This window comes from Asterias rubens, chromosome 8 (genome assembly GCF_902459465.1).
Source record: "Asterias rubens chromosome 8, eAstRub1.3, whole genome shotgun sequence".
Taxonomy (NCBI): Eukaryota; Metazoa; Echinodermata; class Asteroidea; order Forcipulatida; family Asteriidae; genus Asterias; species Asterias rubens.
This window is the reverse complement of record NC_047069.1, coordinates 3,319,768-3,347,091: the sequence shown is the minus strand read 5'-3', so window position 1 is coordinate 3,347,091 and position 27,324 is coordinate 3,319,768. Positions and strand designations below refer to the sequence as shown.

Here is a 27,324-nt window from a genome sequence, read left to right as displayed (position 1 = left end):
AAAGGAATCAAGGTCGAGGTAAATTATCAAGAACCAGGCTTCGGCGGGTTTAAACCACTAGTTGGAAACCGATTCAACACACTTTGATTCCCATTCATAAATACCTTTTCGGTCAAGAAACATAAAATAAATAAAATAAATGCAAAAGTTGTTCAATGATTTCTTTCAACATAACACCCCTCCAGCTATGAGTTGGTAAGGCCCTCGGGTAAACAACTCCTTATAAGGAGATTGCTGTGCGTGTCGCGCGTATTGGGTGATGTGGCACAACTGTTTCAGCCGTTGCTCTCGACCAATAGGAAGTAGCTACCCTTTTATTCCCATTCATAAATACCTTTTTGGTTAAAAGGCGTAATAAAGTAAAAAACTATGTAAAACTTATTCGTTTCCAATGTGCTTGAGCTCTGTATGTTTCTACCTTCATGGTATGTACATGTTACATGACGAAGTCCGTGTGTTGCATCCCGATTTCCGACAGTTTTCGGTTCCATTCGTGCGCATGCGCGTATAGTCTTGGTACAACACATTCTGGTTTTCCTTTCACACACACGCGGTTATCTCACCAAGAAGCCTGCATCGCCCGTAACAAGAAACGTCTTGCATCAAGACTAGCGCGGAGTATCCGCTCACATCCGGTTATAAACACTGGTCATTATCAAAGGTTTAAACACCCCCACGTGAGGCGCTCTCCACCAATAGGAATAGCGAAACTGTCAGGTATATTTATGAATGGAGGTTTAAGACCGAATCACAACTCTTTTATTACCATTCATAAATGCCCTTTTGTTAAAAGTGTAATAAAATGTGAAAATCTGTAAAACAAATCAAGACCAAGTAACTGTACTCTTTTGTTCCCTTATTATAACTCACCTCTTGCTTGTTCTGTAATCTGGTTGTAGCCTAGTGATCAAGCGTGCATGATTTGTGGGACCTAGTGTGTGGGACCTAGTGCCCGAAGTCTTTTAATTTTTGACTGGTTACAGCGCCCTCTCTTGACGTGAACCATGAACAGCAACTAAAAAAAATTCTTTCTTTTTTAGGTTTCTTTTCTTCCTTCACATTTAAGACCGAGGTGTGTTATAAAACACGTATGAACTGGCAAAATTTGGTAACTAGTGCACGCCTATTCCCCCTTGGGCCTGTGAGTGACCAGAAGAGGGACCTATTTCCCTCAGCCTCGGGAAATAGGTCCGTCTGGTCACTCAAAGTCCCTCGGGGATAGACGTACACTAGTTACCTCTTTGCCATACATGGTAAGGATAGCTGAATTTGATGCTTGTTAGTAATTGAATTGTAAACAATAGCTCGAATCTCCCCATTTTCTGTGGGATATTGTTTTATCCCAACATTACACCAGTACTGAGGTCACTTCACTGGCTACCAGGTGAATCTCGTATTGCTTTTGCTTTCTTCCATTGCATACATGGTTCTGCTCCTAGATATTTCTTTTGTAAAAACATATACTCCTATACGATCTCTTTGATCTTCTTATACTTGTCTGTTAGTAGGCCTGTACATGTTCCTAAGAGCAGGAAATCATGTTGCAATAGTCATTTTCGCATACTGGACCCACACTCAGGAATGACTTACATGTACATCTTCAAATCCCCAATATTTCTAGAGTTAATACTTTCAAGTTTAGTTTGGAAACCACCTTATTTAATGTGGCTTAAATTGTTCTGTCTAATATTCCTTTACTGTGTGAGGATTCCCTCTTGTGTGCCTTAAACACCTTAGTTGGGTAGATTTTGGCCCCTTATAAATAAATCCCTGATAAAAGTGTCATTTTGCCCTATAAAAAACGTTAACAACAAATTAATAGGCTGCCACCCTTGTTTATCATTATATTTGGTACCATGGGAGGTAAGAAAAATAGGCCAATTAACGGCTCTGACTAACGACCAAGGTTTTGCAATTGACATTTTTTTGGAAGGCGGACAAATCCCAGTGTATTTTATGACAACCTTTGTCTTCAGAGTTTTAATGTGACAATGATATTTTTAAAAACAAATTGTTCTGAAAAAAGAAAGAAAAAAAAAGATCCTGTCCGGGCACAAACCCTTTTTGAAACCCTGGTGTGGAGTGGTTTAAAAAAATCATTGAATTTTTTGTGATTTAAAAAAAAAATGCCCAAACGATTATTGGAAAGTTGGCTACTAAATGTTTATTGATTTAACTTTGTAATATATTTTGTAATCAGAAAAGAAAACGATAAAACTGTATACAGACTGTTTTTGAACTGGTAACTGATTAAATATTTGTGTACATTTGTTAAGGTTCATATTCGTGTAGCGTCTCCTCCAGTCAAGCATCCATGCTACATGGGAATTAATATCCCCACCAAGGAAGAGCTGATTGCAAACCGGGTGGAGCTACATCGCCTAGCCAGCTACTTTGGTGCTAACAGTGTTGTGTATTTATCTGTTGATGGTTTGAAAACAGCTGTAATGAAGGGAATTCAAAACAAAGACACATCCTCCGATAAGTCACAGCACTGCACAGCATGCCTAACTGGAGAATACCCTGTGGAACTTTCATGGTGAACTCTACCAGTATTAACATTTATTTGCTCTGATGGAGGATTTATAAACTACAAATTTAAAGTCAGAAAAATTACCAAGCTATTGTATATATAACAATAAGTGAACAATGGTACAACATTGTTAGTGTTCCCAGATGTTGCAGGGTTATTTTCCAAGTGTTTTTATTTATTACATTTCAGTCAAACTGATGGTAAAATGGATCACAAGAAAAGATAACTGTAGTTAGGATGTAAATCGATGATGTAACTGAAAATGGTCCTGCAGCCGATTTGACGAAACTTTACGCAACTACGCAAGTCCACTTGCACAATGTTTATGGTGCAAGACATAAACATTGCACAAGTGGACTTGCGCAGTTGCATTAAGTGTTGTGAAACGGCTGCTGGTATTTCTCTCAGCTATAGAAATACTGTGAACGAGAAATGAAGAGACGAACAAAAAAACTTCTTCTTTTGCATTCAAGAGTTATGTTACAAAATGCACTGGCATAGGCAAAAATCCAAAATATTATTTTGTTGCAGTCTTTTATTGATCATCAAATTATATCCTCAATACTAGCATTTTTTGGGCAAATCAGCTGGTGATGACCATGTGCTGACATTTTTTTTCCAAATTTGTTTTGTTTTACTTGTTTGTTTATTTGTTCAACGATTCCCTATTTTGAAGCTATAGATAGAGCATGATGAAGAGCATGGCCACATTAGGCCGATGGTCTTACAGCATTCATAAGGACCAGAGGGTCATCCATAAAAAAGGACACTTAAATGATCTTTCATGCATTTATTAAAGACAGTGGACACTATTGGTAATTGTCAAAGACTAGCCTTCACAGTTGGTGTATCTCAACATATGTATGGAAAAACAAACCTGTGAAAATTTGAGCTCAATCGGTCATCAAACTTGCGAGATAATAATGAAAGAAAAAAACAACCCTTGTCACATGAAGTTGTGTGCGTTTAGATGGTTGATTTCGAGACCTCAAATTCTAAACTTGAGGTCACCGAAATCAAATTCGTGGAAAATTAATTCTTTCTCGTAAACTACGTCACTTCAGAGGGAGCCGTTTCTCACAATGTTTTATACCATTAACCTCTCCCCATTACTTGTCACAAAGAAAGGTTTTTTTGCTAATAATTATTTGTGAAATTTCCAATAGTGTCCACTGCCTTTAAAGGGCACGTTGCCTTGGATCGGTCCAGTTGGTCCATTAGAGCGTTTGAAACTGTTTTTAATAATATCGATATGGTTAGAATGATGTTTAAAAAGTAGAATATAAATAATGATCCACACAAACATGCCTCGAAATTGTGTGGTTTTCCTTTTACTTTGTGAACTACAAAGTCGGCCATTCTATTTAGTCAAAAAATTGACTCAACAAAACGGCAGGCCAAGTTAGTTCTTGACGTTCACGACGTTGTCCTTGGCAGTAACCCACCAACATTAAACCTATACATTGTACATGTGTACTAATTGTATGTACCAGAATATTAATTGAGAGTATAATATGATATTTTTTCACAGGACTTGGGGAAAGTACTGAGTTTACAGTGCTAATACATCGGTGTATGGATCTCAACAAAAATTAATATTCTTAATCCCTTATGCAAATTTAACATCTATAAATAGAGATTATGGTCCCAGTGTAATCAAGCAAATGACAGGTTATATTAGTTGGATTATAACCAAGTATCCAGTGCTATAGATGCATGGGTAAAGCACAACGATGTACTTCAAGACCGTTTTAGAAGATCTGGAAGATTACAATCAATGCAAGATTTGGTGAATAGAGTTGTGCTGTGTCGTGTTTTTGTGGGGGTTTTCTCATGCTGTAAATGAATTCTCGTTTCAATAACATTAAATATTAAGAAACAAAGTACTGAACCACTTCTTGTAAATTCGTGTAAATTCAGCTTTTGGTGTGCCATTAATGTATGCTTCAAAAGTAACATAAATTGGTGTACAAACACTCGACTTGTAAAGGGTGTTTTTCTTAAACCGATCTGAAATGGACGTAGTTATTGTATTCAAGAATATATTTTCTACAAAACTTTACTACAGTAGATTTAATTCGATTTAAAGTTAGTTACAATTAGTTTTTTGTCTGGGAACGTTGTTTATAAGACATAAAGAGTCTAAGGTGCATTTTACGTTTTTTATTGGATTTTTTTTGTGTTATACTTTGCCTATTGTTTTTCTGATTTAATGTTTGTTTTCAATGAAGCAATCCCACCACTAGCCTTGCTCAAAGCAGTCGCTATATTCACTCCGAAAAGACGCCGCTGTAAACCCACCCGTATACACTGTGCAAAGTGTGTGTATTCACACCGCACGACCCAACCGTATATACGCTGTCACATACATGTAGCTCAACGGCTACCGTTCTGTGCACAAGTCATCCGCACTCTGTAACTTCCGGGTTTAATGTATTTCATGGACAAAAATGTTCAATATTGGAAAAGGAATGGGGGAGGGTGGCTCTCGGATATGCTAGTATGCAGCTCATGAATATGTATTCGTCAGACCTATCAGACATATAGGATTTGAAGCAAATGAGATATTCATTTTGACGTCCAATCAAGCACTTCCCTTACCACGACCTTTGGACCCTATCATGTTTGCTGATCACCGTGGTGGTGGTGTGATGTAAACACGACTTCTGCCCTGACCAATGGGGTCTCGTCTTGCATTTATGGTAAGGAGTTGACCGTGGGAACTCTTCTTTCGTGTTTACTATACTAATGAGGTCAGTGGCTTCAGCACAGACCCTACAAGGTTGGGTGGGTTCGATGCATCCATGCAAGCACACGACATCTTTCTGACGTCATATTATGGTTGATTTTGAGTCGCAATGTCAGATTACCAAAAAGTGACTAAAATACAACGTCAGATTGGCGACAAGAATCAAACGTAAATTAATAATGTCATATGGACGTCGTAAGATGGTCATGACTATGATAACTAAAATGTAACCGAAAATTAACGTTACATTTTAGGTAGATTTATAACTTAGAGTAACGTCATTGACCACACGTTGCTTATACGTAATTTTATTGTCGTAGTCTAACCATCGTTTTATTACAACAGTCTGACCATAAAGACGTCGCATTAATGATTGTATTTTAACCAGATATAGTAACTTCATTGAGCAGACGTTGCATAGACGTCTTTTGTATGTCCCTTTGTAACCATAATTGTATTGCCATAAGCCGACCATAAACAAACGTCATAATATTGTTTGTATTATATAACCAGTTAGCAGCGTCATTATATTTTTGTCAACCTGTGACGTCATTATGACGTCATAATATGTACATCAGTATTTCGTCATATTATGGTCAGCTTGTGACGGCAATTTTCCGTCACAACATCATTTGCATATTATGCAAATTTTGAGGTCAGATGTGGTTACAAACTGCAACAATTATACAACAAATTAATTAGATACTACTACTGTAATTAGATACTACAAACACGTGTTTTGTTTTGTTTGTGTTAAATATCAATAGATTTTGTGATAAATTAAATGTGTGAACTAAATTTGACAGCTTAATTCCAAAATATTAATTAAAACTACAAAGTTTTAATTACAATCTATAACATCCATGAATGCAAATTTCTTGAAACCGATCGGTATATATATATACACATGCTGTACCATTGAATAGTATAGGTGCGGTGACTAGAGGTCGACGAAGGGAGATCAAGTGGATTGTATGTGTGCTTTGTATTAATTGATAATGGTAATAATTATAAATAAACTAACTAATAAATAATAAACATAAAATGTTGATGTAACGTCAAGTTTGGGGTATTCTAATGACGTGTAAACGATATGTCATTAATTGACAATATGCCGCCGTCGGTTTGTGGTCGGAAAAATTACGTTGTATCATGGTCGATAACAGACGACCTACAAACTTTCACAGAGAACCATGAGCCGACCGTCATCCGACGTCGGGATTTGACGTCATGTTTTGGGAAATTTGCCGACGTCTTAATGACGTTCATTTATTGACCGTCTGTCGACGTCGGTTTGTGGTCGGAAAAATTACGTTGTATCATGGTCGATAATAGACATCCTACAAACTTTCACATAGAACCATGAGCCGACCATCATGGACGTCGATTTAACGTTACTATGACCATCTTGTGCCTGCTGGGATGTGGATAGCGTACAGGGGGGGGGAGGGGCTTTGTGTCGTGTGGTCACACACATTTTACGCACAGTGTATACGGGTTGGTTTTTCAGCGCGCCATCTTTTTTCGGAGTGAGTAATTCGACTGCCTTTAAAAAGGCTATCCCACCACTAATTAGCTGGCCATTCACTGATCATAAAATGAGGGCATGCTGAAGGGTTGTTGTCATGAGGAGCTATACATGTACATTCAACTTGCTATTTGGGAACAGATCAACATCCCAGTTTGGAAAGAAACTACTAATATCGTGATTGAAAATGCTAATTGTTGTTCACAATGGATTACTTGCAAAGATTAACGGTTTCGCCTCCTTTGAACTGCTTTACTTTTTTATTCATTAAATAAAATAAAATATTTAAAAACACTGAAATTGCTTTAGTTGAACCATGTAAATGAAATTGAAGACCCCATCAAATATCTTAACATTCAAATAAATGTGAATAAATGTAATTCGTAATAAGTTATTATTTCGCATTTGTACACATTGGCTCAATATATATTATTTATTGTTTTATGTAGTTTTCAGTTTTACACAAGTACTGTATGATATTGCAGGTATCAAGCGGTATAACACACAACAAGAGAAGATATTTGAACTTTAAACTTTATCCTGTAATCATGGTAATTGAGCCCTGCATTGATATCATTTTGTAATGTTTGTGGAGGGATTCGCAAAAAAAATGGTTAGACAAATAAATGGCAGAGAGAAAATGTACGTATGTATGTGTGACCATAATTTGAAACTCTTTGGCCACAATTAAACATTTTAAAATTCCCTTTTAACACAGTTTAAGTACTGTAAAATGTAATATTTGACAAAAGAAATAATAAAATGCGCACTGAAACTTTAAAGAGATTGTTGCAAATGACCTTTTCTATATGCCACCTTTAATAAGAACACAGAAACAATGTCTTTATACAGTCAGTGTACAACTTCCAAATAATGAAGCTGATGCGCTGAGTTTCTTTGCAAAAATGTGATCAGATAAGGCGCTTTTGGACCCTTTGAGAATTCACGAGAAACTCGAGTGTTCAGTAGCTGTTAGTAAAACCGCTCTGTTTGGTGTGAAATATTTATTCAACAAAGCTTAAAATAAAGGAAGATTATATTGAGATGTTTTTCTGAATGAAAAGAGTTATGAACCTTGTTAAACTGTTTGCAAACTTTAAAGAAAAACCTTTCTTAACAGCGGAGACTGACATGCTGTACCTGACTGTTTCCCACAACATCATAAAAAATAAATAATAGATAAGGATCAAACAACCTTTCGACATAAGTGTTGAAATCTACCGCAGGGATTTGATAAAATAACAAAAAGAGACTTTCTGGGACCTAAATTTTAATACAAAACGTAAAAGTTTTCACCCCAAAATCTCTCGAAATATTTTTTTTAATTAATAATTTATCAGCCTGATCGAAAATGTAGACCCTTTAAACCTTCATGATCCACAAAATTAACTCATTTATTTCATCAAACTTGAGGTTTTGATTTTATTTGGTTTTCAAAAAGGACACCTTCAGGTCATTATGTATGAAAAAATGCCTTTTGGTGCGCGCGTAGCAAAGAAACTAAAGCACTTTTGAGAAGTTGAGCATTACAGCCTTGGTCAAAACAAAAACTTGTTAAAAATCACAGATTTACATAAAACTTGCACGGTCTAATGATAATGATGACAGTAGAAAACATCCCTTTAAATATTTCTGTCTGAAATGTCATATTTGATGAAGTTTATCGCTCAGTGAGCATTTTATTCAATTTGTTTTAAATCGATGTCATGAAAAATGTGCAATTCCATTTTCCCTTTTTCACGTGACCCAAACGGCTGATCGATCTCAATCTTCAACAGGTTTGTCAGTTTATGTATATTATATATGTATTGTGGATTACATAAAGTGCTTACACTGCCAGCAACTGTTTTGTTAACAAAACCACTTCTGTAATTTTCCTTTAAATCCAGAACGTGAAATGTTCATTGAGTTCATTTGACCTTCTCAAGACTAGTCATTTCACTGGCTATTGTTGACATGTACATGTATGCAGGGGCGACAACCCGTCTTGGAAGGTGAGGGGGACATAACATTTACGGCGTGGGGTCCGGGGCCCGCTTTAGGGCCCCGGGAACTTTGAGGGGTGATGTTCCCCCTCTCAGATGTTTTAATTTAATGCCTATTTCAAGCTATGATGCACCTATTCTTGCTATCATGGCTATTGTACCTAAAAAGCAACTAAATTATAGCTTCGTTATATCCATATTGTTTCTGCATTCTAATGCTCAGACGGCGTTTCATCCCTATCATCACCAGACACAAGTTTTATGGGGCAAATATGTCAGAATGGAACAGAACATCTGTAAAATGTGAGCAGCAGTAGAACCTTTTGGGTTGACAGCATCTTCAAGTGCGGATCTATGAACCTAGTTTTAGGGGGAAATCTGTCGAAGAGAGAGCTCACGAGTGCGAAACCTTAACAGCATGGGCCCGGGCCCGCTTAATTTTTTTTGTATTTTTAGAAGCTCTGTGGTGCAATCTTTAGGCCATTTAGCGGCCAAATGGCAAACGAAACAGAACAATGAGCTGTGTGAAAATTGTGTTCCAGTGCTCCACAGTTCCACAGTGCAAAACACGATTTTCATGATAAAGGTGGTCAAACGACACGGGGAACATTTGATACCATACCGTGTCCCCCACCCTTCGAAAATGGGGTAGGGTGGGGTGGGGTACACGTCCCTTCCACTCTTTCAAGGGGGAGGTGCAAATCTGTCGACGATGGAACATGCGTGTGAGAAGCCTTTACAGCTCGGGGTGCGGGCCTGATAGATGCATTCTAGATGTTCCTGCCGAATTCCAGATTCACAATGTTCATGTCGCCATTTTGAAAGGCGCCCTCTGTATTCGGTGTTGTATGGTGAGACAATGGTACGAGAAAAGAGTTCCCAACACTCAACAAATAAACACGCTACAGTCAGTTTTTACTTTCTGGTGATTCAAGACCCTTATTATTTTCAGAAATTATGCCTTGCCTACTATATTCACCTTTAGTAACTTTAAAACAATAAACTATGCTTTACCTTAGCGAAACTGAGTATAGAAGTGTCAATCGTTACGGAGAGAGGTTGAAAAACTGTATTTCACTACGGTCTCGACATCCTGGATACTAGCTCTTGTCAAGAGGGGGCGCTATACACAAATAGGGGGTGATTTTGGCACTAACACTAGATGCTCTGTGGTGCAATCTGAGACTAATAAGAGGCATACAGAACGGAACAGAACATCTGTAAAATGTGAGCAGCAGTAGAACCTTTTGTGTTGACAGCATCTTCAAGTGCGGATCTATGAACCAAGTTTTAGGGGGAAAAATCTGTCGAAGAGAGAGCTCACGAATGCGAAACCTTTCGACACGGGTCCGGGCCCGCTTAAGGGCCCGGGAAAATTTTGCATTTTAGATGCACTGTGATGCAATCTAGGGCCAATTTTGAGGGGGGATATTGTGTCATCCTTTGCCCACAGGATTAATGCCCATATAGGGACACAGGGTTTCGTCTTACACAGTGCAAAACTTGGACTTCAGAGGGAGCCGTTTCTCGCAATGCTTTATACTATCAACAGCTCTCCATTGGTCGTTACCAAGTAAACAATTATTTTGAGTAATTACCAATAGTGTCCACTGCCTTTAACTCTCTGTGACTAATAAGTGCTATTCACACGACAGCAATTTAACTGGGGACCCTTACTTAATTTTAGCATGGTTGTGAAATATAGCAATGTTTGACGACATTTTGCAAGAATCATTAATCCTTGCACCAGTGTACATTATTTGTAAAATGCTACATTTTAGCAAGGGAAAGGGACCCTTAATTGCTACCCTTGCTAAAATGCTCTCGTGTGAAAGGGGCTTGTTGCCACTGTGTGTCTGGTCTTCTTCCCAGGAGTCGAGAGAATAGTTAAAAATCCTATGCCACAGAGGTAAGATTCCAAAATATAATAAAAATATTTGTATTCAGTTCCATTTTTTTGCAAAGGACTTAATTTGGTGCCATTGCACAAAGACCATGCCTCCATTTTGTACATGTTTCTCTTTGTCTAATGGAATCTACCATGCATAATATGTGTGCATGCAACACCATCTGGTCTAATTATAAAAAAAAACAATGCGCAAATAAAACAAGCACAATGCATACTTGCTTGTTTAGAGGCCATTTATTCGCTAGCTCACAAAGTCATTATATCACATGTTAGTTCACCCGCATTTGATTATGTGTGGCTGAGTGCGGTTATTTCTCTGCATCAGCCACACAGAATTCCTCCGCAGATTTGATATCACGCGCTCTTACTCGCAATCTCAGACTTGATTCTCTTGTTCATATGGAATATTTATATTATTCACAATCAACATTTGCATAACAACACAATGCCAGAGAGATGACCAATCATCAGTAGACCACACACAGCCGTTGGCTGCGTCTAATCCAAATAGGATATATTCGCTTCAGCATTTTCTGTCAAGCCATTTATTTTATAGTGCTCCAGTGCTCTGTATGTATACAGTGCGATATATATAATTTATACAGAAAATAATACAAGATCTAATCTTGAATCGTTGAAAAATAAACATGACAAACAATGGATCCTTACCTACTAGATGAAACATTGTGATACCTTTGATTTGAAAGGAATCATTCAAAGAACTTCAAATGTTTTTTTTTACGGATTTTGAATGAGTTTTTTTTTAAATCACTTTGTTTTTTGTTTGTTTCCAAACTGTTAGTTGATCACAGATTATATATACGTACATGATCAATGTCACATTGTTGTGCTATTTCCTGTGGTATAAAAGGTTTAAATTTTAATGTTTATTTTATTGAATCTGAGTGTTCCGTCCACGAAACAAACCGTTGACATTGGTCCCAAGTCTGTGATCGTAGGCCAATGATGACGGAGGTTAATCCAGCCAATAATCTGTTTGCTTTCGGGTAGACTAAAAGCCATGATCACAGACTTGGAACCAAGTCTCGCACTTGACTAATCAGAGTGCATTACCTCTCTGGCATGTTACAATATATACACATTGATTAATCAGAGTGCATTACCTCTCTGGCATGTTACAATATATACACATTGATCTAGCAATATTGACAACGGTTAAACTTAAAATGAATCCAAGTGTTTTGTGAAATCAAGAAGAGGACACTTCAAACATAACCAAAACTTGAAACTTCATGAATTTTACTGAACATAAAACTCTTTGAAATTCTCTATTTTCCTACAATACTTGGCATACAAGTCATGGTTATAAACTTTGATTTTAGCCCTCCAAATGATTGGTGTCGTTAAAAAAAACAAAAGGAAAGATCATTGGTAAAATAATTTCTTATATTCAAACAAAAGCAGATAATGGCAAAAAAAAAAAAGCCATTGTTATTTGATGACAGTAACTCGACGGCAGAGTATTTTATGTTCACCAGGAGAGCCACGTAGATTGTAACTCATGCGTCTAATGTAGTTATCACAGCCAACCATTGTTGACTTTAGCAGCTGATACTGCCTTCATAACATGACATGTTTTTGAGCAAGAGTGCTATTTAGACTTTCCACCAGTCTACAAAAGGTCCTTAAGTGAACTTTGCCCATGCTTTGACTTTGAGTAGTTTTTTTTTCTTCTCTCAAATAACAGACTCGGTTACGGTTTTTGGAGGGTGCCAGCCTAGAGCAAAGACATATAAAAGGACGGATCGGGCGTGGGTCGTGCTCTTTTTCCCCATACTGCGACCATCAGGGCCAGAACCATCTATAATTGACGTGAGTGTTGTGTTCAATAATCAGGGAAGGAGCCTCACGCTTTAGTGAGAGTCAATAATTAAATCAAGCTTTACACAATCATTTACCCTAATATGCATCATGTCTTGAAACCATTTCACTAAAGAAAATGTTGGTGTAATTCCAGAGCCGAATATCTTTTGTAGTAGATCTTGTAACACACATGTAGGCGAGGAGAGATTGGATGAATGAATGAGTATAAATTAAACAAGTCAAAGTCACTCTGAATTTGACTACATGTATGTCCGTCCCTGTCATTGCTTTAACTACCCACAAGTTCCCTATGGAAAAGAAACAAAGTCGGGAAGCGACGGCCAGCTCACTCAGAGGCCCGCCAGAGGAGGCGCTGGAGACACCTGCACCTGGGGAACGTGTAAGGTTTCCCGATCATCTTGAGTGTTTGTTTGAATGGAGTAAAAACAGTGTGAATAGCAAGCATTATAAAAGAATAGCCAAATTGCTAAGTAAGTACCAAGACATCTTTTCTAAGGGAGATTCAGACATTGGACGTACGATTGGGTGCGACATCAGATCGATACCAGTTGTGCCTGACCATGAAAGGAGAGACCCAGGAGATTTCGCCCAAAGGAACAAGAGGAAATTGAGCTTCAGGTAGCCTAATGGTACAATCGAGCCTACCGTTAGCTCTGGGGCATCAAAAGTCGTCCTAGTAAAGAACAAGGGTGGGAAAAAGAGGTTTTGTGTAGACTACTGTCACTACTGTCACTACTGATACTATAGCCGGTTCCAAGTGGTTCTCCACTTTGGATTTAGCCTCGGTATGTTGGCAGGTTGAGTTAGATAAAGATGCGTAACATAAGTCTGCATTTGTGGTTGGCGGTGGTGTATACAGTTGGCGAGTCAAGCCCTTTGGACTGTGCAATGCCCAGTCAACCTTCGAAAGGCTTATGGAGAGGGACCTATCATGATTGCACTGGATGATACTTCTGGCCTACTTCGATTAAGAAATTGTCTTCGCTATAACGGTTGAGGGGGAATTGAATTGCCTTGACACAGTTTTCCATCGTCTTCGTGAAGCAGGTCTAAAACTGAAACCCCAAAAGTGTCATTTGTTAAGCAGAGTGTGTTGTACTTTGTTGTACTTTTAGCTGTGTGCGATTGAAAACCACCTATTGTACCACTGTGAAAGAAGAACAGAGTTTCTTAGGCTTAGGCTTGTTAACTTCAAAGAACCCAAGGGTCACAAGGCTCGTTGGTTGTAGGTGATAGGCGAGTAAAACTTCACTATAGTGCACCGGGCTGGTCGATCACATGTTAATGCTGATGGCTTGTCACGCAAAGAGTGTTCTCAGTGTGGGCGAGATGAACGGCCACATGAGGAAGTGAATAATACAGCCGAAATGGTAGGCGAAGTTCCAGCCGTGACAGCTGTGATCATATGATGCAAAAAATATATACCAAAACCTCCCCTTTATGGAGCTCCGCCCCTAGGTTAAACATTGGAGGAACCATCTGAAACCATGTTGCAATAACCAAAAACACTATTCCCAGTACAAAGTATTAAGCTGTCAGAAAAATGTTTTGCTGCATTATAGGCCTGCCAGCCACACCCCGCCCCCTTGACTTCGGAACTTCCAAGTGTGCTTCTGGCAACACATTTTGACTGGCTCACCACTGATGCATCTTTTCTGGGTACTTCTGTGCAGCTACTTAAGGTTGTCAGTGTCTGTTGTCAGCTGAATCTCTCCAATCTTTTTGTACTGAGGCTTATATACAATGAAGATTATATACAATGAGGCTTATATACAATTTGGCTTATAAATTATATGCAAAAATGCACTACATTCTGATACACGTGTACAGGGTGTTTAAAAAAAAAGTATATTAGAAAAAATGTCCCAATTGGATTTTTTATGGCCCTACGTTATGGTGGACCAAGGTCATAGCTTTTTAATTTCAACCAATCCTCAGATGTTCCGCATGAGTGAACACTAGCTTATTACTTAAACCAGATTTTTAATTGGCTTGCACACAAAAGTGAAAGGGTTGTAACAGAACCAAACACGGTAGTAGGCAAGGTGCACGTGGGGTATGTGCTTTGCTGCTCACAAATTTTTAATGTCACATGACAGAATGTGAAGCTTTGGTTTAAAACTGAAAGTCATCTCTGTACACTTCAACATTTATGCACTGAATTGAGTACAGCATGGTTCGTCCACAGTACACACCACAACAGAGATCCTTTTTGGTATCAGAGTACCATCGTACTAATGCAGTGTCTCTGCAGTGCTCCAAACATTCCCTGTCCAACACAGTTTACAAAAATGTTAAATAGTACCAGGCTACTGGGACTAGTTTGAATCTGAACAAGGAACGATCTTGCCGACCCAGAACTGGTCGATCTGCTGCAAACATCTGATGTTGCATTCGCCATGATGATTTCCATTTGGCCTGCGTCCGAACTTGGTAGACTCATGGAGGACTGAGGGTTCATCCGATTTCCCAGCAAATTTGTGAGCAACAAAGCACATACCCTTCCTTCCCTACTACGGTGTTTGTTTCTGTTAAAACCCTTTCACTTTTGTGCGCAAGCCAATTAAAATCTGACAAAAGTAATTAGCAAGTGCTCACTCATGCGGAACAGCCGTGGATTGATTTGGTAGAAATGAAAAAGCTAGGACCTTGGTCCACCAATACTTAGTGCCAGATTCTTGTAACTTTATAAAAATCCAGTTGGGATACATTTTTCTAATTGTATTATATTATTTTGAACCATCCTATACTGTGCATTTGAATAATTAACATAGTAAAATATATTTGTTTTAGTACTACAACTCGAAGTATTTAGCCAAGGTCAGAGTCTTGTAGGCATCGAATAGAGTAAGGTACTGTGTGACAGGCTTGCCGTCCATGTTCAAATGATACATGTATACACATTGTACTACCTTTTCATCAGCTCTTCAATGTCACTGATCTCCTTTGGACATTCTTGGGAGAGAACTTGTGATCCAGCAGATGTGATAAGTACATCATCTTCAATTCGGATCCCAATACCACGGAATTTGGCTGGAGCATTGGTGTCAGTCTCAGGAATATACAGACCTTGAAAAATAAATTAAAACTATTCTAAATACTGCTCAGACAACATTTCTTTTGTTTTAGGCATAATGACCGTAATATTTTAAACTGAGGGGGTCAAAAAACAACCGATCCCTAGGCCAATCCACAAACCAGGTTTGGAGTTGATACACCAAGTCCTTCTGGAGTTATCACTCAGACAATGATCACGCACACACATGCACAAGTGTGTAAACCCCTGCAATCAGAGACCCTCCCTTGTTCATTGTGGACCCCATTATCCCATTTGTTATAGGTCCCCAGTTTGAATACAAACCCACACACACACACACACCAAACACGTGCCCCTTTGGCTTGCTTCGTTAGGCGGGGCATAAACAAAAAACTTGTAATAAGTCAATCATAAATACCTCAGACAGTTTCGCTATTCCTATTGGTGGAGAGTGCGTCACGTGGGGGTGTTTAAACCTTTGATAATGATCAGTGTTTATAACCAGGTGTGAGCGGATACTCCGCGCTAGTCTTGATGCAAGATGTTTCTTGTTATGGGCGATGAGGCGCAGTCGGTGAGTTGGCCGCGCTGCGTGTGAAAGGTAAACCAGAACGTGTTGCAGCAAGACTATACACGCATGCGCACGAAAGGAACCGGAAACTGTCGGAAATAGGCATGCAACACACGGACGTCGTACATCCTACATGTAACATGTACATACCATGGAGGTAGAAACATGACAGAGCTCAACCACGTCGGAAACGGATAAGTTTTACAGAGTTTCTTACTTTATAACGCCTTTTAACCAAAAAGGTATTTATGAATAGGAATAAAGGGTAGCTACTAGTTCCTTCATGGCCGTTTAAAACCTTGCAGGCTCGAATTGCCCGTTTTAAACGACCGTGAAAGAACTAGTCCCTACCCTCTTTTACCCGTGCTTGATGTTATACAACTTACCTGGCTCTATAGTAACCACCATACCTGGCTGAAGTGGACTATTTCTTGAAACACATCCAGTATCATGTGTATCCATTCCCAAGTAGTGACCAACGTGATGAGGGCAGTACTGCTTGGCTATCTGAATACCAACACAACATACCATAAATAACATATATGTTCAATTTGGGTCAAAAATTCAAAATAGATTCAGAATAATCATTCCAACTCAGTCAAACAGTCCAATTGTTCTAATTTATTAATTTGATAATGTTGGGGCTACAACTATTTCAAATATTTAACAAACAATACTTTAAGCTCAACATATTGTAAACAGTGAGCAGTAAATATACAAAACAATAAGACCATTTTGAAAAACCTCTTTAATGTTAACTGCTAATGTTTTTAACATCTTGTTACAAATATGCTCTGCAACATTTTTGCCGAAATACGTACCATATGGCTGTTTTAGAAAAAAATTATGGCTATCTGCGTGAATTTCAGAGTGTTTTTTCATGACAAGCACATACTTTGAAGTGTAACTGAACAACAAAATGTCCTAGTCTCATATCAATGCTTGTGTTTACACTGTACTAACCTACTGATCATTCATACAATCATTGAAGTTTAGAGTGTATTTGGTTTAAAAGAAACATATTTCTTTGGGTGCACAATTTCGGACATAACTTTGGACAATGTGGACATTTCGGAACTCTCTGTAGACATTACATAGTTTTACATGGACAAGACACTAGGAGACACCTTTTTTTGTATTTAACTGATGGCTTGGTACATAAATAATTGTAAATCATGATGTGGGATCTCTTTCTTTCAGTCATATCATTATATTATAGACATAACTTTGAAATTTATCATCTTTCGGACATAACTATGTCCAATGTCCATTTTTGTGAGTACTCAGGGAAGTTATTTGGATCACTCTTATTGTAGCATCGCAGTTTGTTCAATACGAATCTACTACTGGAAGACAGCAGATGGTCTACTAACAAGATATTCCCCAAATAAAATTAAGCTGCCTTACCTATACAGATTACGGAATGTAGCAAGTTAAAGGCCTTTTCAGTGAAACCATGTCAAAACCATCTTCAAAGTAAAAAGTAGGTGACATATTTGAAGAGAACTGAAACAACGAATTTAAACTCAAAAGACATTTTAACACCAAGTAACTGCCAATAACATCATATAAAAAACAAACAAGTTTAACTTGGACACAGTTGTCTTTCATTTTGGTTGATCTGGACGACAGGTAAATACCCCTGCTTTACAATAACGCCAGCTTTTGTTAAATTTGTGACACATCATCACTCCACTTGCGTGCACCCCTTTGAGTCATTATTATAGGGTTTGGAATTGAGATCACCATGTTTAGGGATGCCCATGATGACTTCCACTCCTTGTTCTCTCCAGTTGGCCAAACAAAGTAACCCTTTTTTGACAACCTGAGTTTGAAAAAATGAAAGAAACTTTTGTTTAAGAGGAAAGCAATAATATGACCTTAATTTTAATTACAATTAATAAGCAATTTAAGTCACACTCTCAGATACAGAATACAGATCTTACCTGGTTCCTTTTGCAACAAAATTTACATCTGCTCTTTGTTTCCTAAGCCTACAAAAACATGCAAGGAATCTCTGGAAAATAGTTTAAATTCAGGTCTTATGATTGTTTTAAGACAACACAATTATCACTTACCTATTCACTGCAGCAGAAGTGTGGTATACCGTGTGATATGTGCATGCAGAAGTAGTGCTTGTTGTAGTATACTGTCATGTAGTCTATGTATACTGTGTACATCATCAAATACAGGTTTGATGCGTACTCTTACAGAAATGCAAGTCAAACCCACCCAGACACACACTCCTGTGGAAGTTTTAACAATTTATCTGTTTCATTACCTACATGTAGACTAGAGCCATGGCCCACCGTTTGTATGTCCACTGTCTTTAGTTATGTCCGAAACAGCAATATGTCCACACAAGGAAAAGTCAATTTTGAACAAAACACTTCAAATTTCAGCATTACTTTGGGATAATTGGTGCAAATAAATTCACTACACATTATTTGAGACTCAAGAAAAAAGGTTCTTTACATCACCGTTCTTAACTTCCCACATTAAAAGCTTGGGTCTTTTGGGAGAGAGACTTCAAATGTGATGATCATTTCAGAGTTTATGCTCAATTGAAGTTTTATTTATTTCACAATGCCAATTTATGTTTTTAGTTAGTTGAATTGATGAAGTACATTAAATATTCGCCCCACCCACATACAAAATAAGTTTAAGTCATAAAAAAAAAGCATTAAGTGAATTCTGGACAAAACAGTTATGTCCGAAAAGGGTTTTTCAGTATATTTTGGAGTAAATTGTTTATAAACTTACTAATGGTTCTGTATGTTTTTAATTATCATTCTTCAATACAGAAAATAAGAAGTGTCATAGTTTCAAGATTATAACTTGCCCCAAAATGTTTATTCTTCCATTGAACACGTTTTGGACATAACTTCTATTTCGGACATCTATTAGGGCCTAACTCATGTGGAGGGAAAGTTCTTAATCCACCTCCCTCGTGGAGTTTAGGGGTAACTGTTTCAGGTGAAGATTTTTATGAATTGACAAGTCAATACCACTTGTTTCATCTATTAACTTGAATGATTTCTTTACTAGGGGTACATGTTATAAAGAGAAATGTTTTATTTCGGACATAACAAAGTTGTGGACGGAAATATGCATCACTGTTTTTAGCCCTTTGTCACACTTAAACCGGCGCATCTGAGATTATGAAAACAATTGCACTTAGTGCTGGGCTAAACAACCTTGGGAAAAATGTTAAACTTTCTGGTTTCCTATGTTACTAGTTGATAGAAACTAGTATCAAGAAAATACCTTAAAATTGGACGGAAAATAGTTATGTCCGAAATGGCTCACTAATGACCCTGGTGTGCTTTTACTAGACATAAATCATTGAAGCTATTGTTGTAATCAGCAAGGCATTTCTCCATTCTATTATCATGTAACATGCAGTGATGGCTTTGCTAACTAATGTCTTTAATTGGCAACTGAAACAAAAATATATATTTTTTATTGAATGAGTTTCCGTCCACAAATCGGCCTTTTACCAACCGTCTGAAAATCTTGCAAAGCAACTTATGAGAAAGTTGTTGCTACTGTAGGTACCTCTAGGTGGGTACTTAAAATGAATGCTTTAGTTATCTTGACATGATGTTTAGTTTATGTGCTACAATGCTAAAAGGGCATTCTAGCTAATTAGTGCAGTTTAGTGAATTTTCACCCATATATCAAGTTTAAGCCGACAGTCACTGCAAAACCAGATTCTACACAGCCCTATGGGAGTGCATTCATCAAAGTAACAGGGAGCGCTTATTATTTAGCATGTATTTAGACAGCGCAAGTCATGTGGGTATTGAAAACAACTTGAGGATCAAAAGACTATTTAAAGGAAGGCTAAAGGCCTACCTTTGTTAGTAACTTGAAAAAAAAACCACCATAAAATCGTAATTAGAAAGAAGCAGTCCTAATTGATAGGCCAAATGTATTAAGCCCGGTTCATACTTCCAGCGAATGCGAATGCGAAGTGAATGTTGACGTCACAAATTCACAACGAATAATTTGTAGCAGTTCCAACTCTGCTATACTCACTTGCAAATATCGCTACGAAAGGAGGGTTGTGACGTCAAATTCACATCAAATTCGCTTCATATTTGCATCAACCGGGCTTACACTTTGGGAATCAATGCCCTTCTATTTGTGGTTATGTCCTTGTGTGTATGATTGCAGGTAAAATAATAGTAAATGTTGCTTCCCGATTCTTTGAAAGATGTGTGGTACATGGAGGAGTGTTCCACTTTTTTGTCAACCTTTCTTGCAGATGCATCAAGTGCTACATGTATTCAAGCAGAAAGAACTTGGTACAAAATTGCAAACTTTCAAAATTTTGTTTCGCTATCACATAAATCAGGAAGTTAAAAGCACAATTGATGGCACTTTAAACATAAATAGGGGGTAATATGAAATAATTTGTGAACTTCATGAAAAACAACTTTTGCAGTCTTTCAGTTATTATTCCTTCCTCACACTGCTACTTCTAACCTCTTTTCTTTCAACCTCAAATGAAAAGATTAAATTTTGTTTAGTAACATAACCTATAGATATAACAAGGGTATTGCGATCCAATCACCAAGAAGTTAGAACAAAGACCTGGATTGTAAATATTTGCATGTGGTGTTTTAAGTACTCATGTGTTTAATAGGTTAACCTTTTTTGTTTACAGTGAGTGATATTGGAGTGGACAAGTCACAAATAAACACAAATAAAAGACAAATGTCAGAATGGCGTTTACCTTACAAAGCTGCCATTCCTCATGCCCAGATTGAACTATTCCCATCTGCTGTAGACGACGACCAAGACCAACCAACATATAGTAATACACTTGGTCTAACGTCCTCCCAACTTTGCACATTTCGATGCATTGTTTCTGGATATCTAAGATAGCTTGATAGACTTCAGCCTGTGGTTGAGTAAAATGACCATTAATTGGCCACGTTCTGGTAATGTCACTGGCATAACCATGGAACTCGCACCCTGCATCCATCAAGACTAACTCATTATCTAAGACCACTTGGTTATTGCTAATGTAATGAAGAGTGTTTGCTCTGTTCCCTCCAGCTATTACAGGAGGATAAGCAAGAAATTCAGCTCCTTGAACACGACAGCTGTGATCTAGTTTGGCAAATAGAATAGATTCATTCACTCCTGGATGCGACAACTTGATGACTTCTTGAATGGACTTAGCAGCAATGGAGGCAGATGCTTTCATCAATTTTCCTTCTGCTGGTGATTTAATGACTCTTTGTAAATCTAGAGTGTTCTCAAGGGTATTAATTGAGTGTCCTCTTGTGCGACATGGTTGTATTAAGTGAGTGTATACCTCTTCATGTAACTTTCTATTACACGGCTTAAAAATATCGTACCAAACAGTTAACTCATCTTTCTTTGCCAGGCAATGTAATGTTTCATTTAGTTCTCCGATTGGTTTACTTTCATGTATACCTAGAAACTGCAACGCTCCTTCAGTACCAGCCCTCGGACCATCCCACAACTCCTTTTCAGGGTCCCTTTGTTGCACAAATAAAGTAGCCTTGTGCTCAGGTAAAGCTTTTCCTGGCACCGTCTCCAAAATCAGAGCACTATCTGGCTCCTGGAAACCAGTTAGATACAAAAAGTTTGTACTTTGTCGAAATGGGTAGGGTATTCCATCAGTCATGTACTTTTTATCAGCTGCTAACACAACCACTGCATGGTTGGAAGAAGTTGCATTAAAAGAACTTCCAACAGCAGACATAATACGCGTACGTCTACTCAAATATTCTTGAAGAGTAATTCCTGGAGTTAATTCATCTGTCTTCAGCAGGTGGGGATGAGTGAATGAGGTTGGTTGGCCAAGGTATCTCTTTGGGAGTAAGTTGTCTTGCTGACTGAGGTGACCTGCATGATGGTAATCAAATCAATAAATCAAGAAAACTGTGATTTTAATAAGTTTTAGCAAGGATTCCCAAATCAATGAACCTACATTGTAGATCCATCAGGGCGTATCAAATGATTCACTGCTGATCATGATAACGAAAGTTCCATCCTTAAAGGATTTGTGTACTTTTTCAAAATGCCCACAGATTTACATTAAACTTGCATGGTTTGAAGATATTGATATTAAATGGTTCCCTTTGATTATTACTTGCTGAGGTGCGGCAGTTTTTGAGAAATTAGTAAAAACAAGTCACAAAACAATGTTCATCCCATTAATTGTCGCTTAGGCCCAGAAGTGTATAAATAGAGGAGTCTGAGCCACCTTGAGCCAGACACTCTCTGGAGCTCACCCGAGAAAAGACCAGCTATGCTCCATAATGCCCCTAGCCTTGTTAATTAAGACAAAGACAGATTTGTGACTGTGTGGGTCTGCCATGCAGTGTACAAATGTGTACACGAGCAGGACCAAGCATAGACAAATTTTGTCTGCTGTACTGGTGGGATTCAATCTGTTGCCATTCTACAGCAGATGTGTCAAGTACAAGCTAGACCAGAGATTGCCTGCTACATGTAGCTGTTTCAGCAGTAAGTACTGCAGAAGCTAACATTTTAACATCCAGTTTATTGTTAACTAATCGTTGCTTTTAAAACTAAGGTTTGATTTTTGTACTCAATAATGGCACCTTGGTTTCAAGGCACTAGACACTATTGGTAATTACTCAAATGATTGTCAGCATTAAAAACTTATTTGGTAACGAACAATGGAGAGCTGTTTGATAGTATTTTTAACACATTATTGTGAGAAACTGTGCCCTCTGAAGTATTGTAGTTTTTGAGAAAGAAGTAATTTCTCACTAAAATATTTGAACTGAATTTGAGACCTCAGCTGAGGTCTCAAGTTCAAGCATCTAATGATCTAGTGAAAGCACACAACTTGTTCTTCCATTATTCTCTCGCAGCTTCGACGACCAATTGAGTTCAATTGAGTTAAAATTTTCACAGGTTTGTTATAAATGCATGTTGTACACCAAGTGAGACTGGTCTTTGACAATTACCAAAGGTGTCCAGAGCCTTTAACTCATGAATGTCTACACTGAAAGTTCAAACGAAAGTTAATACGAAATCGGCTGCTAACGTTGGGCCAGATAAAAAATAATTGTAATTTCCTAATGTTACGTTACCTTTAAAAAACACCCAACGACATAAACATCGGCCTCAAAAAAAGGCCGACGACATAAAACAAATAACAGGGTTGGGCCAATGTTGGGCCACCGTTCTCGCCGACGTCAACGCAATGTCATAGTCATTTGCCAACGGTTGCCTAGTATGACAATGTTATTGCCCAACCAAAAATATGTTTACGTTGGGCCACTACCTTCATGGTTGGGCCGACCTACCTATGACATGGGTATTTAACTGCTCTTTTACGTATAATTATAATAATAAGTTTTTGATTGTATTCAAGTTTGTCACAGCAGCATACAAGACATTATCACACTACTTGTGACTTGACTCAAGCAAAGATGACTTAAAGCCATTGGACATATTCGGAACAGAAACAAAAATAAAAGTTCACAGATTTACAAATAACTTACAGGGTTTACAGAAGGTAATGGTAAAAGACTTCTCTTGAAATATTATTCCATGAAATGCTTTACTTTTTGAGAAAACATTAAAACAATTATCAATTCTCGATATCGAGAATTACGTATTTATTTTAAACACATGTCATGACACGGCGAAACGTGCGGAAACAAGGGTGGGTTTTCCCGTTATTTTCTCCTGACTCCAATGACCGATCGAGCCTAAATTTTTACAGGTTTGTTATTTTATATAGAAGTTGTGATACACAAAGTGTGGGCCTTTTGACAATACTGTTTACCGAAAGTGTCCAATGGCTTTAAATGCACCCGTCAATTGCAGTACAGTCATTTGACCAGTTCCGGATCATTGACCGGTTTGGGATCACTTCAACTTTGCAATAACCAAATAATTATATCACTTCTCATTATTACCAATTTCTGTTGATAAATGTGAAGATTAACACCCATTAAACCAACAAACCCAAAATAAGGTGCCAAACATCATCAGCAAATAAATTATGGCCGTTTTTCTGAAGGTTGTCTGCGAAATTGATCATTTTTTTGTTTAAAAATGTTGGTTGAAAAACTCTCTTAAAACTTCTTACCTTTAGAATTGGAGTGCCGGGGCAAAAAATATTTTTGTAAAATGATAAGAATGTGTAAAAAAAAATTCCTGTAAATACTGTGCAGTCATCTTGTTTTTTTGAGGAGACGAAGATCCCAAAATCTTCTTTGGGGGGGCAACTTACCCTTGACCAGTTCGGGATCACTCAACATCTCATTGCGTCAAATGGTGCCACACTAACTTACTAAGTAAGGTAAAATCATACTACTGCAGTAGTAAGTTTATTTAGTTGATTTTGAGAAACATTACTTCAACAAATTCTCGTAGATTTTTTTTGTGTGAGAAAATTAAACTAAATTACATTAAGCAATAATGCTTTTTAGGTTCGCTTCACTTTTTCATTTGCCTTTGCTGTTGTTTTGTGGTTTTGTCGCTGGGTTTTTGCGCTGCTGTTGTAGACCCTTGCATGACATTCACTAAAGAAAGGAAGTCCAAGTCCATGGCAACACACCTCTGAAGTTTCGTGTCTTTGAGGGACAGTTTTATGAATGGGAGTATGGGTTTGCAATAAAGGGCACTCTACTGATTCAGAATAGATTCAACTGATCCTGAACTGGTCAAACAGGTGACGATACTTTTCTCAAAGGCCTCTTCAAAAGAACTAATCTTTTTTTGTCAGTGAATACTTGGTGAGTTTTATGTCATGTTTAGGTAAACTGATAAACTTTTTTGTTTAAGATATCAAAGAGATTGCAACAAAAAACAATGTGAATTCAAAAAGTGATCCAGAACTGGTCAAACGACTGTACGACTTGTAGTTGTTCCGTCCCAACTATAGTTGGGACTGGTTCCAACTTGAGTGTTAAAGTTGGGGCGTCCTAACTGTAGTTGGGATTTCACATAGAGCTCAACAGGATCAGGATACTGTGCGTGGATTACTGTACTGTGGATTACTTTACTGTCGGGACCAGACTGTGTAGACTTGATTTCAAGTCTGAGACCGGTTATTTCTCTGCATCAGCCACGCAGAATTAACTGCCGTGTCCCAACTGTACCAATGAGTTGACTATCCCAACTCGGAGTAGTGGGGATATAGGCCCGGGTTGATAATATTTAAGCCGAGTGGTAGGGATGGTCTCCTCATAGATGGGACAGTCGTTACTCTAGTTGGGACCCCCAGTCCCAACTGTAGTAATGACTGTCCCAACTGTAGTGGGGATAGACCAAATTTATTTCATAATATTTTATCTGGTAGGGATGGTCTCAACTATAGTTGGGACAGTCATTCACTGCAGTCGCGACAGTCATTATTCTAGTTGGGACAGTCCCGACAGTAGAAATAACTTAACTTCGCTTGTTCATTGTCTTGGACCCTAAGGCATGTTTTTTGTTTGACGCCCACAAGTTCATCTCTATTTACAAATAGGCTCGAGTGCGTAATTTTCGATATAAAACTATATCAAGAATTACTTGAGAATAATTAATTTACCCACTCAAACCCGTCTACCACCCTGCCGCGCTCCAGCCACAAAAGCGATGCTGACCCCACACACACACACATACTGGGATCGAGAAAAGTACCGTCCCTGTAACTACACTGCTAAACACTGCTAATGGGTAGTCTACCCACAGAGTTATAGGGTGCACTGGCCTAATTAATACGCGACCCGGCATGCGCACATGTAGCCATTTTGTAAGTTGACAAAACAGCATCGCTCAGCGTGTGTTGTGCGGCCATTTTGTAAGTTGACAAAACAGCATTGGGCGTAGCGTTTAATAAACACAAACTCCAACGTGTACTTCATATTCAACGCGCTGCTATTATATACAGAATGGCGCGCGTGTCTCCTTGATGTCCCGTCGCGTTTGTGCAAGCAGCATCACCAGTGCGCCCTCTAGTTCTTATATATAACTCTATGAGTCTACAACAGACCTCCATAGTTTCTAGAGGTACTCCATGACCACACTGTGACTGTTTAATCTGTGCACACACAACCAGCGCACACAGCAGCAAAAAGATAACCCTGGACCTGGTACCTTCCGCGCTGGTACCCTGCATTACTGTCCCAACTATAGTTGTGAAAGTTTGGACCAGTCCCAACTACTCCTAGAACTATTTCCGTTTCGTTCCACTATCGTCTCCCGTAACCTCATATAGTCATGATAGACGCAAGTCAGTTCTATGTTCCTACATGTATGTATGAATGAGGTTACGGGAGATGATTAGCGGAACAAAACCGAAACTTGTCCCAACTATACTAGTTAGGACGATTATCAATTTGGGGCGGAACAAATTCATGGTAGTTGCGACAATAACCATGATAACCCTCCTCGCCGTCGGGAGGAGAGGAGGGTTACGTTAATATCGCAACGACACAACTTGCTTTCATGAGTTTGTTGAGAAAAATTAGGGTTCAAACTGCTGACATGACAATGACAAGACACAGGCATGATTTATATGCCAGTTTGGATTTCTGCGACGTAAAGATAGCCTACACAGTACAGAATGAGTGAGGTGCATTATTTGTTAGCGTTCCTACCAAAATTTGTGCTGAATCGTCTACCAGTACCACCATGCCCAAATCTTGCAAACGTGTTCTTAACATGGTTAACGTTGATGCTTTTCAATTCCATCAGGGCAGCCTTGTTTGTTGAGGAACTCTTTGCTGCCCTACAAATACCAGAAAGCGCCGACATCCCAAGTCTTGAGTTTAACCTGGTTGGCATGATCACCAGCAGAGAGGTCCGTGCCGATGCTGCCATCATACTTTGCTAGGTGACTTTATTAAGGGAGTTGACTGGTGGCATAGGCCCTTCCTTCGGTCTTTCTCTTAGCACCTATGGAAATCAACGTCCAGATACCGTAATTGTGACGGCACCCGACTATACCCAAACCATGGGCAAAATCTGTGAAAACGCAAGCGAAAACACGTGTAAAGCAATGGGCAAGTGAAGAGATGACGACTGAAAAATAATGTGTTTTTAGGGTAAACAAATCACCAAAGTCTAAGAAACAATGTAAGATCATTAGCTAGATACCTTTTCTGCCGTTAGTTGTTTGCTGTTTCTCCTCCTCTTTCTGAACTTTCTCCAA

The 27,324-nt window shown here is 38.4% G+C and overlaps 2 protein-coding genes across 4 annotated transcripts in view; one reads left to right on the top strand and one right to left on the bottom strand.

The window, feature by feature from the left end:
• LOC117293332 (amidophosphoribosyltransferase-like) overlaps nt 1-3,397 on the top strand; it is a 31,284-nt gene extending 27,887 nt beyond the window's left edge. For all 3 annotated transcript variants that reach the window (XM_033775604.1, XM_033775603.1, XM_033775602.1), the window contains exon 8: nt 2,277-3,397. In XM_033775604.1, coding sequence (XP_033631495.1) covers nt 2,277-2,543 — 267 coding nt within the window. In that variant the 3' untranslated portion in view covers nt 2,544-3,397. The remainder of the gene's footprint in view (nt 1-2,276) is intronic.
• An 11,736-nt stretch (nt 3,398-15,133) lies between these two features.
• LOC117293895 (xaa-Pro aminopeptidase 3-like) lies at nt 15,134-26,983 on the bottom strand. The gene is made up of 4 exons (XM_033776372.1): nt 26,771-26,983; nt 20,899-22,043; nt 16,544-16,664; nt 15,134-15,618 (listed from the first exon to the last, which is right to left on the bottom strand). The coding sequence occupies exons 1-4, from the start codon at nt 26,955-26,957 to the stop codon at nt 15,458-15,460; spliced, it is 1,614 nt and encodes a 537-aa protein (XP_033632263.1). The 5' UTR covers nt 26,958-26,983; the 3' UTR covers nt 15,134-15,457.
• Between the last annotated feature and the right edge of the window lie 341 nt (nt 26,984-27,324).